This window comes from Drosophila yakuba, chromosome 3R (assembly GCF_016746365.2).
Source record: "Drosophila yakuba strain Tai18E2 chromosome 3R, Prin_Dyak_Tai18E2_2.1, whole genome shotgun sequence".
In the NCBI taxonomy this organism is placed as follows: domain Eukaryota; kingdom Metazoa; phylum Arthropoda; class Insecta; order Diptera; family Drosophilidae; genus Drosophila; species Drosophila yakuba.
In genome coordinates this window covers 2,069,357-2,082,096 of record NC_052530.2, presented here as the reverse complement: position 1 = coordinate 2,082,096, position 12,740 = coordinate 2,069,357, and the positions used below count along the sequence as shown (strand labels likewise).

Here is a 12,740-nt window from a genome sequence, read left to right as displayed (position 1 = left end):
TTAAGTGGAAGTCAGGCTTCAGTTGCTCTTTGATAACCTTTGCTTATTCACATGGACGGAATTCGATGCGTTCTTGAGGTTCTATATTTGCTGATATTAAAGGAGGAAGAATAAATGAATTGGTAGCGTGTATTTTGCGGTACCTTTTGTAAATGGTCAGCGAAGACACTGGCTCTTTCCTCATCACTGCGAAACCAAATCCCAGAGGGACTTCCTAGTGGCATAATTAACGCTATTAGAGTCTTTAGGTTTCTGTGAGCTCTCCACTAAGGGTGCTTAGTGCTGGTGGGAGAGAGTTGCTCGATATATGAACGTTGGCTGTTTTCTTCCTCTTGCTTAAGAGCATTGGTAACCCTGCGTGTGGCTTATTTAAGCATGTACCTTGTAGTTGGTGATCTATTGGTCTACCACTCCCTTCGTAGGCGTCGTTTATCTAATACCAGCCGCTCGATTTCTCTGTTAGTTCTGATGTTGTTTGGTTTTGCATACGTCACTGGCGGGGCTGAACCTTTGCCGCCGAAACGTATTGTACAACTGCTTACCCCTTGGCGTCACTTGTCGAGATCCCCAATGGGTGTGCTTGGCGTTATAGTCACCCGCTGCGATGAATCCGGCACCTGTTAAAGGTTACAGAGTTCCATGAATTGATCCTTGTAGATTGGAAAGCGTGGTGGGCAGTAGACTGCTACTAGAGTCATTAAACCATTTTTGAGTTGTAAGGCTATGGACGTAAATTGAAAGTGGTTTCTGTCAAAATTGTTTAAGTGGTGGTGTTTTATGCGAGGCCCATAAGCTTTACCATCTGTATGATTTGTACCGTAGAACAAGTATCCTGGTATATAAAAATTGTATTTATTTGTGAGGTGCGTTTCTGATTGTGACATTGTGACGTTGTTTTTTTTATTAATAAACTGTGTGAGTTCTTGTGTATGCCGTTAGACGCCATTTGCGTTCCACAGAGATAACCGTAGGGAAGCCATTATGGGGATTTTGTAGATACAAGAATGTGTATCCGAATATTTTGGTTTTTCATGAGCTCTTGCAAAGTATTTTGCATGCATTGCTGTAGGGATAGCATATTAGCTTCGATGTCTGTTGCATATTTGTCAATGTATGTTCGGAATGAGCAGTTCTTTTCGGTGGTACTTCTAGTTCGGAATTTAAGGCGCTAGCGTAAGAAATTCTAGGAGTAGTGCTTGGGGGTAGTTGTAACATCGGTTGCGGAGAGTAGAAAGTGACTGTGTTGTATGTATGTGCTGTGGCAATACGTTTGTTTAGGCGGCTCTTTAATTCATTGAACACCACACAGCCTCTGTAGTTTGCAGTATGTTTTTTTTCCGCAGTTACTGCATTTCTTCACAGACTTATCTTCCTTATTATTAGGCAGTTTGTGGTAGTATGAGGTTCGCTACAGACAACACAAATGGGCTAAAGGGTACAGTATACCTTGGTGTGGCCGTATTCTTGGCAATTAGTACATTGAACATGGATTGATACGTTTGTGGGGCTCCTCCACGGTTATCCTCCGATGCAGCAAGTACTGTATTTTGTATATTGGATGCACTTCGTTTTGCTTTAGTGACTGGACGTTATATTTTAAATAGTGGCTGCGGAACTTTGTCTTTTTATAAAATTTTAATGACTGTTTTTGCAGTTTTGTAGCGATCTATGCCAGTCTGCACAGTCGAAATCTTCTTCTGCTTTTTTCTTCTCCGGGTAAGAAGTACCCGGAATGGTCGCCTGGCGCTGCGAGGGGAGCGGGATAGGAGGGGCGGTCTCTTCGCTCCACGAATTGTGGGCCGAAGCAGGCAGAGAGGGGGCGCAAGTACGCGATATGTCGTTCGCTAAGGGGAAAAAGTTTGTTTTCAAGTTAGTTGAAGCTGGGAATGATCAATCATGGATTTGCGAGACGAAAGAAAAGTCTTATTCACATTGTCGCTGAGATCGAATGCTGTTTTGATTCATTGTTCTAAGTCCAAATATAAACAAAACAATATTGAATAATTACTTATTTTAGTAAATAATTACTAAAATCAATAATTGTTAGTTGTGCGAACTGTACTTTGCACTTTGTATTTAACTTATACTAACTGTTTTAGTTTTTAAAACTAGATATTCGTAGCTAAAAAGAAACACGTCCGAACTCGCCGACGTTTGTATTTTTAAATGACGGCATTAAATGGTGGCGCAGGCTAGGATCTTGCTGATGCTGGGTCTCTGAGGACTTATTTTCTTATATTTTCTTATACATATTGACTATCACCGGCCTGGACTTTGTATTCAAATAAAATTTTTGGGTGACACTGGCACTAAAAGAAATAAAGTTCACTGCTGCTGTGGAGCGGATTATGCAACGCATAACTGCAGTCCCCAAGGCAAACGCCAGGTGAAACAACAACACGTCAACACCAAGTGTGCTCTGCTCGGCGCTGGTACAATGCCTGCTTGGTTCCCACGGACGCAGCAGACAATTGCCTGGTTCTCGTACGTAATCTCCGACACAGTCGACCGGGTCGACCACCCTGGCGCGTCGACGCTTACTGTTGTCTTGCGGACTTGTTTCAGCCCGTGCCGTCTTACTCTCGCTCTCCATGTTCTCTGCTTCAAACCGTCATTATCCACACTGTCTTTCTACCGGTTCCGCTTCTCCAAGCTCCCTATAGGTTCCGTTTCTCCAAACTTTCATTCTGCGAATCTTCGGCATCGCAATGCCGTTACTACGCGTTTTTGTTGCGTGGAATGGAAATATTGAAGCATGATCGACGATAATGAACAATCCTATATTCCCTTCAGCGCTACGCGGATACGGTCCTAAAAAGTCGCCATAATCTCTGGACCAGAATTTCCTATGGATGGCCCTAAGATTTGACTGGAATGTTTGGTTGTTTGACACATCTCACACCTGTTGCCAAATTCCTTGACATCCGCTGCTAAATTTGGCCAAGAAAAATACCCTCTCAGTTTCTCCAAAATTTGTGCTACTCGTCAGTGGGCTGCCAAGGGATCTTCCTGAGACCGTATACCACTGTTTCGTGTGAAGCGTGTTCAGCGCGACGAAACAAGTTCCCGTTGCTGATCTTAACATAAAACAATCGTGGTGTTCCTAAGGACACAGCTGACTACTCTATTCCCGTGAATTCTTTGGCCTCCATTTTCACTAACCTTGATACATCGAAGGCGGATAGGTCCTTTGTAAAGGTCCTTAACAGGTCGTCTGGCACCACATTCTGACTGCCTTTCCTATTGCTTATTTAAGACTAAACCCTTGTAATTTTAGAAACCAGCGGGCCAGACCGGAACTAAGGTCTCTCTAGGACCTAAAACATTTTAAAGAAGCATGGTCAGTGATAATAATAAATTCTTACCCCCTACATATGCCCTACATTTTTTTTACAGCCAACACGGCTGCCAATCACTCCTTTCCCGTCACCGTATAACTTAATTGGCATTTCTTCAGTTTCCGCGACATAAAGGAGATCGGAACCTCGTTTCCTTCTACGTGTTACTGCATGAGGACCGCTCCAGCTCCTGTATTGCTTTCAGCACAATGAATAGAAAACGGTGCGTCAAAATATGGGTTGTGTAAGAATGGGGCGGTGCACATTTGTTGCTTAAGACCCTCAAAAGCTTTCTGAGCTTCCTTGGTCCAAACAAATTTCCGTCTGTTTTTAAACGTATCGGTAATTGGGGAGGCTAGGGCTGCGAAGTTTTTTATGAACCTATTATACCACCCAGTCATCCCTGATCGAGGGCTTGGAAACTTGAGAATGGCGGATAATTTGTTCCATTTCCGATAACATGTCTCAACATGTCCGAAAGCATGTCCAAAAGTTGATATTTTCCATGAAAATGGTCACGTATATGGTCAGTTTGGATTTTTGAGGGTGAGGGGTAACCTCCTTGAAAACTTCTATATGCCTCTATCAAACGTCTGAGACTGAGGAAAAGTTCTGAATGACTCTTCAAAAACATCCTATCCAACTCGGCGTGCATCAGATTTTCTGTTGCAGTCGATACAGCATAGTGCCTTTGCTTTACTGTCTTTACTTTTGCATCATCAATAGAGTGGGTGATCAATTGGGTTATTTCAAATCCTTTTATCGTTTATTACGGGAAAAGTTGAACAGCCTGAAGCAGCGCTTGCTGCTGACTTTGAGGGAGCTCTCAAGACGAAGGCTCTTTTAAGCCACAAAAAGCTTCGGGTAACAGCTGAAAGGTTTTCCAAACATATATTCCTAAGTAGGCCACTCAGCCGGTAATTCTTTGGTATTGTCCGTCGCACAATAGCGCAAATAATAGTAATAGTTCAAAAGGGTTCCGGCTTGTTTATGGTCTCTAAGGAAAGGGTCATCAAATCTCGGTAAAACCAAGGTAGAATCTATGTATAATATTCTCTGCACGTGCAGGAATACCAGTTTTACCGAAGTACTAATTTTCACATATTTTTAAACTTTGATGGAAAAAAAACATCGATCTTACAACGACTTATGGGTTTGGAGTATGAGGTGTTGTTCTTGAATATGTTCTTTATCATAATCAAAAGAGATCGGGTCCCCCGACGTCCCACCCCGAATTTCCCATGAAAAGATACTTTCAACTCAGCGTAAAAAACGCGCGGCTTAGTGCAAATTCTGCTACTGAATACATTTTTCCTGTATTGGCGGCTTGTTTTTCAATCCTTGACTTTGTAATGATTTTAAATGAATGTATACTAATTAATTATTCTTCAAAAACATTAAATGAAGTAAAATTCAATGATTATTTTTAATTATTTGTAAAAAAAAGGTAAGAAGAGATGAAAAATTGCCAAAATAAAATATAAATAAAATAAAAATTTTTTCTTTAAAATGTATTTATTTTTTGTTTTCAAAACATTAAATATGTACCATATTAGCATGTTTAGAGAAAGGAAATTAAAAGTATTTGTCGAAATTGGTTAAAAATTGAGAAAATTGCCTCCAAAAACATAAATTTTCGAGTATAATATCTACTATTTATCACACCAAATAGTATGACCACTACTTAATCGAAGGGTACTAACACTACCTTTCATTAAAAAATATGAAAGGGTCTCAACTGGTTCAAGAGTATGATTTTTGTAACCCAAAAGTATCAAAGGCTTCACTGTGCGGCGAAGCAATGCACGAATGAGTTTCGCGACCGAGTATTCGGAATAACCGAGACGGTTAACAGTGCGCCGCATTGGCGACGTCAAATTTATTGCGTGTTAGTTTTTTTGTTTTTTTTTTTGCTTTTTAATACAAGGCAAAAAAAAATTGAAAGACATGTATTAATTATTATAAATTTGTGTGTAATTTATTTATTTTATGTTTCAATTACTGAATGCAGAAACATAATTTTGTTTATAGTATCAAAATTGTATAGACGTATATAGAAAGTATTTTCTCACGGTAATGTTTTTCCTTATTTTTCAATTAATTCAGAAAATAGATGAAAACACTTAGGTATTTTATTTTAGAATAGTAGTATATAATGTAATAACATAAAAAAAAATTAATGTGGTATTTTTCGTATCCATTTAGTGTTTTTTTTAAATTTTTACAAAATATATGGCAGTTCAATAGACGGCATAAGTGTTTTGACATTACGCTTTTGCACGTCTAATATAACAAATGGTGGGCAGAGGCAAAGACATTATAATAACAAGATGCGTAACGGCCATACATTGGTTTTGCACTATGCAGCCACTTTTTTGGTGACGACCAAAATTGCTCTCTTTTCGCTCGCCTAAAATCGAGAGCGTTAAAATCTAAAAATAGAATTGTCTTGCTTGTATGAGTAAAAACCAAAAGGAGATCGTGTGCATGTGTGCGTGCTTATGCTAGAAGACGATTTTAGGGCCGAAATCTATTTTGATCTAAGAAACAAATTTGATTACTGTTTTGGTCAATTTCGATTCGTAACTCTTATGGTTTGAAAGAAGTTTTTTACACCCGTTACTCGTAGAGCATTTCTTACCACCCATAATTGCGCGCTTTTTTAAAAATATCAAAATAAAATATAAAAAAATAATTTAAATGAATCTTATTTGCATTTTAAATACTGAAAATTGGTAATTTTTATACCAGTAATTTGACTAAATAACTATAGTAAATAAGTAAAACGTATACAAAGTAAATTATTAAAAGTGATGTAATTTAAAACAAAGAATTTTCAAAAAAAGAAATTACATTTAAAGTATTTCATAAAAATAATTCATAAACTAAAATATTATTTATAAAATAAATAAAAATATGAAAACTCTTCATTGCAAAATTGATTTCATTGATGCACGAAGTGCGGACATAAGCACCGAAGAATCATTGACGTCTTATATTTTTCACAAGTCGTACGCTGAATACTCTAATGAAAACTATTCTAATATGAAATCATATTTGAAAATTATTACGCATTATTAGGTACATAGATTGTGCTATTATTATTTCTTTGTTGAATTTGAACATTTGTGATGTTAAGGCAATCCAAAACTAGAGTTTTTAAGTGGTGGCAATTTATAAAAAATAATATAGATTTAAAGTCTAAGAACTTCTTAAATGAATGGCATATTTTGTAATTTTTACATGCATGTGCATACTTGTGCACCAATACGTGGTCAGCTGTCGCTGTAGAGAGAGCTGCAAGAGAGCTGCTGTATCTAGAGCTCTCCGCTCTCTGGCTTTTGAACAAAATTTCGAGAGAGCCTGGAGCCACTTGAAAAACCACCACGAAAAAATCGTGTGCAAAAAAATCGTATGGCGTTACGCATCTTGTTATTCGTTGTCTTTGGCAGAGGGTTCCCATTGAATTTTTTTTTTTTTTTAAATGAATGTTCTTACAAAGGTTTGTTTAGACTAGAATATAAATGGTTGTGATTGTTACTAACGTATCGATACAAAGGAGAATTCAAAATGTGTGCCTACCACAATGCTTAAATTATTTTTTAGACAAAAAGAACGAAAATTCTGGCTGTCAACAATTTAATAAAAATTAGGACAGCAGAATTTGCAGCTGTTAATAAGCTGACTATTGTTACAGAAGCTTCAGGACTTTAAAATCCCCTAACAGTCCGCAGCATTGCCAGTTCAACATTGAATTTGCTTTTGTCGCACAAACGTTTATAGCGGTAGGTTGGCCAAAAATCATTAAACTTGCGCAAGGTACTTTGTGTGAACAGTTGTTCACATCTAGTTAAAATTCCAACTGGTACACAATGATGTACTCTTTGGAATTCGACTATAAAGTAAGCGCATTGTTCATTGTGTATACTTACAATCATTTTTCTTTGTTGGTCTGGCCTTTTATAAATCAGACATTTAATAAATACATTGTGATTGCATCATAGCTGTCTTAAAGGTTATATCTTTTAAAAAAGTATTGTAAATGGCGATATTTATAATCCTATTTTAGTTTTTGTTCAAAGTCTTACCAGTTTTGTTTTATTTTAGCGTTAATAATGGCTTTTAGGAACTGGTTTTCGCTTCCAGTCGTTAGAGCTGATGACGAAGAGGACTTGGTTGATCCCCAATCAGTTTTAAGGGTAAGTAAAAACGATTTTCTTACATAATTTATTATAACACGTAACTGATTTTTATACAACAGGAAAAATGCCAAGCTAAAGGTCACATAGAATCCTTGTACAATAAGTACCAAGAGTGTAATGATCGTGTGAATGGGCGGTCCAAAACAACGGAGACGTGCATCGAAGAACTATTTGACTATGTTGCTGAGTTAGATCATTGCGTTTCGCACAGCCTTTTTACAAAACTTAAGTAAATACCATTAAAGCTTTTTCCAATAAAGGAAAGCGCAGTGCTTAATAATAAGAACATAAATAAACAAATCGCTTGATCGCATTTCATAAATACCAATTTGGTTATATCAGAAGCTATTTTAAGCGAAATTTGGTAGGTATTCCTAGGTAACTTCATCTTTGTAAGAAGCGGCCTTTTCAGATACATTTATATTGGTAAGTGACGATAGGGGATAGAGCCATCAAAGGCAACGTCGAAGGCTGTTTATTTTATTTTGAACAGATTGACGTTTTCATTTTATTTTTGATACCCGTTACTCGTAGAGTAAAAGGGTATACTACATTCGTTGAAAAGTATGTAACAGGCAAAAGGAAGCGTTTCCGACCATATAAAGTATATACATATATTCTTGATCAGGATGAATATCCGAGTCGATCTGGCCATGTCCGTATGAACGTCGAGATCTCAGCAACTATAAAAGCTAGAAAGCTAAGATTAGGCATACAGACTCCAGAGACATAGACGCAGCGCACGTTTTTCGATTCATGTTGCCACGGCTACTCGAACGCCCACAAACCGCCAAAAACGGCCACGCCCATACTTTTGAAAAATAATTTAATATATTTTCATTTTTGTATTGGTCTTGTGAATTTCTATCTTAAATTTCTTCTTAAACGCCCACAAACCGCCAAAAACTGTCAATATGGAAATTTTTCCAGCTGAGTAACGGGTATCATATAGTCGGGGAACTCGACTATAGCGTTCTCTCTTGTTTTTGCATTCGGGTTATTGTCCGATTCCATTCAAGTAATTTCTGATGTTTTTGAGAGCCGCTACAATGGCGAGAAGCTCACGCTCATTTGTGGCTAAATTTACCTCTCAATGTTCGCTAGATCATGTCAGGTTTGTAATTTGGGTAGGAAAATATTAAATCTCGGAGGCCAGTATATTGTTATAAGTCTATCAATGGCTTCGTTTTGCTTTGGTTATAATTTGCTTATCACTTTTCTTCATATCTGTTGTAATATCTGTTCTTGCCTAAAAATTACCTAAGAGCAAATAGGTTTTTTCGTGTGGGAAAGTCCTTGATAACTTTCACTTTAGGACTGAATACCGCGAGGACAGAATACCGCCTCTGCAAATACTCCACGTTTTTAATGAAAAACTTGGTTTTTTCCTGAGACACTCGACACTGTCTCTGAAATTGTCTGAAATGGACCTGTAAAAGATTACTACGTCATCATTACATATCCAAACATTACATATCCTACCAATGTGTTCGCAAAGTACATCATCAATGGGTCCTTGAAAAAGAGGTGGGGCATTTTTTAGCCTAAAAGGGAGTCGTCAAAACTGATATTATTCGTTGTTGACAGGGAACGCTGTTTTTTTTCCGCCTCTTTCGGCCAATTCACTTTTATGAAAACTGGATTGTAGGTCAGCGTAGTAAAGCCAAATATGCCATCAAAGTCATTAAGTGACTCTAGCAAGTAGGATTTCACGCCGAAAATGTGAATGAGGTATTTCTGCTCAATTTTAGTGTGCCAAGTGCCCCGTAACCTTTATTGTTCTTGTGACCTTGTACCACAGACTTTTTGCTTTTGGGATTTTCAACAAGGTGTTTTGCAAAACTTGCCGCAATGATGTCTGTCTCATAGCTTGATTCGGCTTGGGGAGGTATATGGGTTGTGCCAGGAAGACACCGCCGGGAAGTCAACCGCTGCGACGGAATCGTTCATTTTATTTGAAAGTTGAGTTTTTTTTTCGACCTCGTCGAAATGTTGTAGCAGTGGCAGGTCGCCCTTCAGAAGCGTATGAAAAATCTAGGCTTTCTTTAAAATTCAACACTTTGTTAAATGAGGCCATCACAGCATCTGCTAATCTTCTTACTTTATTTCTGTTAATAGCTACTTCGTGATAGTGTCTTGAGATTCCGTTGTACGGCTCAAACACGTTGTAGGCTGCGGAAGCGGCGTGCCACCACGAAACATAAACAGCCCGCTAATTAAGTTTGTGCGGCAGATCCAAATGGAAGCTTGCTGCAACGAATTGAGTTCTATTCAATTTATTTTAAATCAAAACTATGAATCATTGCTCCGTCACTAAGCGATTGTCTGAAATTGATCAAAAGATCGACTTAACTGAAAAGCACTTCAGCTTCACTTGATCGACCCAAAAAGAGAGAAATAGGTAAGAAATCCTGTTGAGTCGAATTTACCATCCCAAATGTATATATATATATAATTTTTTTTTTATGGACGAAACCGCTTGTTACATAATTTTCAACAAATCTAATATTTGTAATTAATTTCGTAACGGTCGGATTTTTTTTATATGGTGTGTCCATTGCAATACCACAAAGCAAAAGCGGACAGCAGGAGTGACGAAGAACTAAAAACTTTGTACTTAGAACAAGAATAAAAAAAAAAAGAGAGAACGGTTTAGTCGAGTTCCCCGACTATCTGATACCCTGTAACGAATTGGGCGCTCGTCGCTTGGTCTGAGAGTTGTTGTCTTACGCGGACTCACGGCAGCTAACGGTTGTGATCCCCAAGGCAAACGCTTGTGGAACAGCAACACGTCAACCCCACGTCTGGTTCGGACTAGTGGCGCCGGTATCACAAGGCGATCGCCTGGTTCACGTTCTCGGTCTACTACAGAGTTCTCCGGGTCTACACCACAATCCCTGCCGCTTATCTTGTGCCCTCCTTATTTTGGCTTCGCCTGTCGGGTGCTTCTGGCCCGACTCGTACACTTGTTCTCCTCGACTGTCTGTCCCGCTTCAAGCGTTCGGCCTGTTTATATAGGCCTCCTCTAACGGTTCATCTCTTTGGTCTCCAGTCTCCGGATCCAAAGTTCACGATTTTACCGCTCGCCCGGTTCAAAGTTCGACTTGCCCTGTTACTTGCCTTTGAACCTGCTGACTCTCCAAACTCTCTTTTCAATAAGTCTGGCGTCTCCAAACTTTCTTCCTTTAGAGTCTCCAAACTCTCTTTCTCCGGGCTTTGCACTGCCGTTCCTCAGATCTCAACGCTCATACGGACGGACATGGCTAGATCGACTCGACTATTGATTCTGATCAAAAATATATATTCTTTATATGGTCGGAAACGATTCCTTCTGCCTGTTACATGCTTTTCAACGAATCTAGTACGCCCTTTTACTCTACGATTAACGGGTATAATGATGAGCACATTGTTTGTAACCTTACCCAATTACACCTAATTTGGGGTTTCCGACCATATAAAGTATATATATTCTTGATCAGGATCAATATCCGAGTCGATCTGGCCATGTCCGTCTGAAAAACTATAAAAGCTAGAAAGTTAAGATTAGGCATACAGACTCCAGAGACATAGACGCAGCGCACGTTTTTCGATTCATGTTGCCACGGCTACTCGAGTCTTGTAAATTTCTATCGATTTGCCAAAAAACTTTTTGCCACGCCCACTTAAACGCCCACAAACCGCCAAAAACTGTCAATATGGAAATTTTTCCATTGTACTTCCACCAGCTGAGTAACGGGTATCATATAGTCAGGGAACTCGACTATAGCGTTCACTCTTGTTTATGCATTCGAGTTATTGTCCGATTCCATTCAAGTAATTTCTGATGTTTTTGAGAGCCGCTACAATGGCGAGAAGCTCACGTTCATTTGTGGCTAAATTTATCTCGCAATGTTCGCTAGATCATATCAGGTTGGTAATTTGGGTAGGAAAATATTAAATCTCGGAGGCCAGTATATTGTTATAAGTCTATCAAAGGCTTCGTTTTGCTTTGGTTACAATTTGCTTATCACTTTTCTTCATATCTGTTGTAATATCTGTTCTTGCCTAAAAATTACCTAAGGGCAAATAGGTTTTTCGTTGTGGGAAAGTCCTTGATAACTTTCACTTTAGGACTGAATACCGCGAGGACTGAATGCTGCCTCTGCAAATACTCCACGTTTTTAATGAAAAACTTGGTTTTTTCCTGAGACACTCGACACTGTCGCTGAAATTGTCTGAAATGGACCTGTAAAAGATTACTACGTCATCATTACATATCCAAACATTGCATATCCTACCAATGTGTTCGCAAGGTACATCATCAATGGTTCGTTGAAAAAGAGGTGGGGCATTTTTTAGCCTAAAAGGGAGTCGTCAAAACTGATATCTTTCGTTGTTGACAGGGAACGCTGTCTTTTTTCCGCCTCTTTCGGCCTATTCACTTTTGTAAAAACCGGATTGTAGGTCAGCGTAAAGCCAAATATGCCATCAAAGTCATTAAGTGACTCTAGCAAGTAGGATTTCACGCCGAAAATGTGAAAGAGGTATTTCTGCTCAATTTTAGTGTGCCAAGTGCCCCGTAACCTTTATTGTTCTTGTGACCTTGTACCACAGACTTTTTGCTTTTGGGTTTTTCCACAAGGTGTTTTGCAAAACTTGCCGCAATGATGTCTGTCTCATAGCTTGATTCGGCTTGGGGAGGTATATGGGTTGTGCCAGGAAGACACCGCCGGGAAGTCAACCGCTGCGACGGAATCGTTCGTTTTATTTGGAAGTTGAGTTTTTTTTTCGACCTCGTCGAAATGTTGTAGCAGTGGCAGGTCGCCCTACAGAAGCGAATGAAAAATCTAGGCTTTCTTTAAAATTCAACACTTTGTTAAATGAGGCCATCACAGCATCTGCTAATCTTCTTACTTTATTTCTGTTAATAGCTACTTCGTGATAGTGTCTTGAGATTCGGCTCAAACACGTTGTAGGCTGCGGAAGCGGCGTGCCACCACGAAACATAAACAGCCCGCTAATTAAGTTTGTGTGGCAGATCCAAATGGAAGCTTGCTGCAACGAATTGAGTTCTATTCAATTTATTTTAAATCAAAACTATGAATAATTGCTCCGTCACTAAGCGATTGTCTGAAATTGATCAAAAGCTCAATTAATCGACTTAACTGAAAAGCACTTCAGCTTCACTTGATCGACCCAAAAAGAGAGAAATAGGTAAGAA

General features: G+C 38.8%; 1 protein-coding gene across 3 annotated transcripts; it reads left to right on the top strand.

Moving 5' to 3' along the window:
• The first annotated feature begins 7,232 nt into the window (after nt 1–7,232).
• Nucleotides 7,233–7,868, top strand: LOC6535236 (cytochrome b-c1 complex subunit 6, mitochondrial). 3 transcript variants are annotated; one of them, XM_015191490.2, is made up of 3 exons: nt 7,233–7,353; nt 7,446–7,537; nt 7,600–7,868. In XM_015191490.2, the coding sequence occupies exons 2-3, from the start codon at nt 7,454–7,456 to the stop codon at nt 7,771–7,773; spliced, it is 258 nt and encodes an 85-aa protein (XP_015046976.1). In that variant the 5' UTR covers nt 7,233–7,353; nt 7,446–7,453; the 3' UTR covers nt 7,774–7,868. The 3 variants fall into 3 exon arrangements, with proteins under 3 accessions (XP_015046976.1, XP_015046977.1, XP_002095895.1); XM_015191491.2 differs by having other exon boundaries at nt 7,253–7,371; XM_002095859.4 differs by having other exon boundaries at nt 7,307–7,376.
• Nucleotides 7,869–12,740: the final 4,872 nt, after the last annotated feature.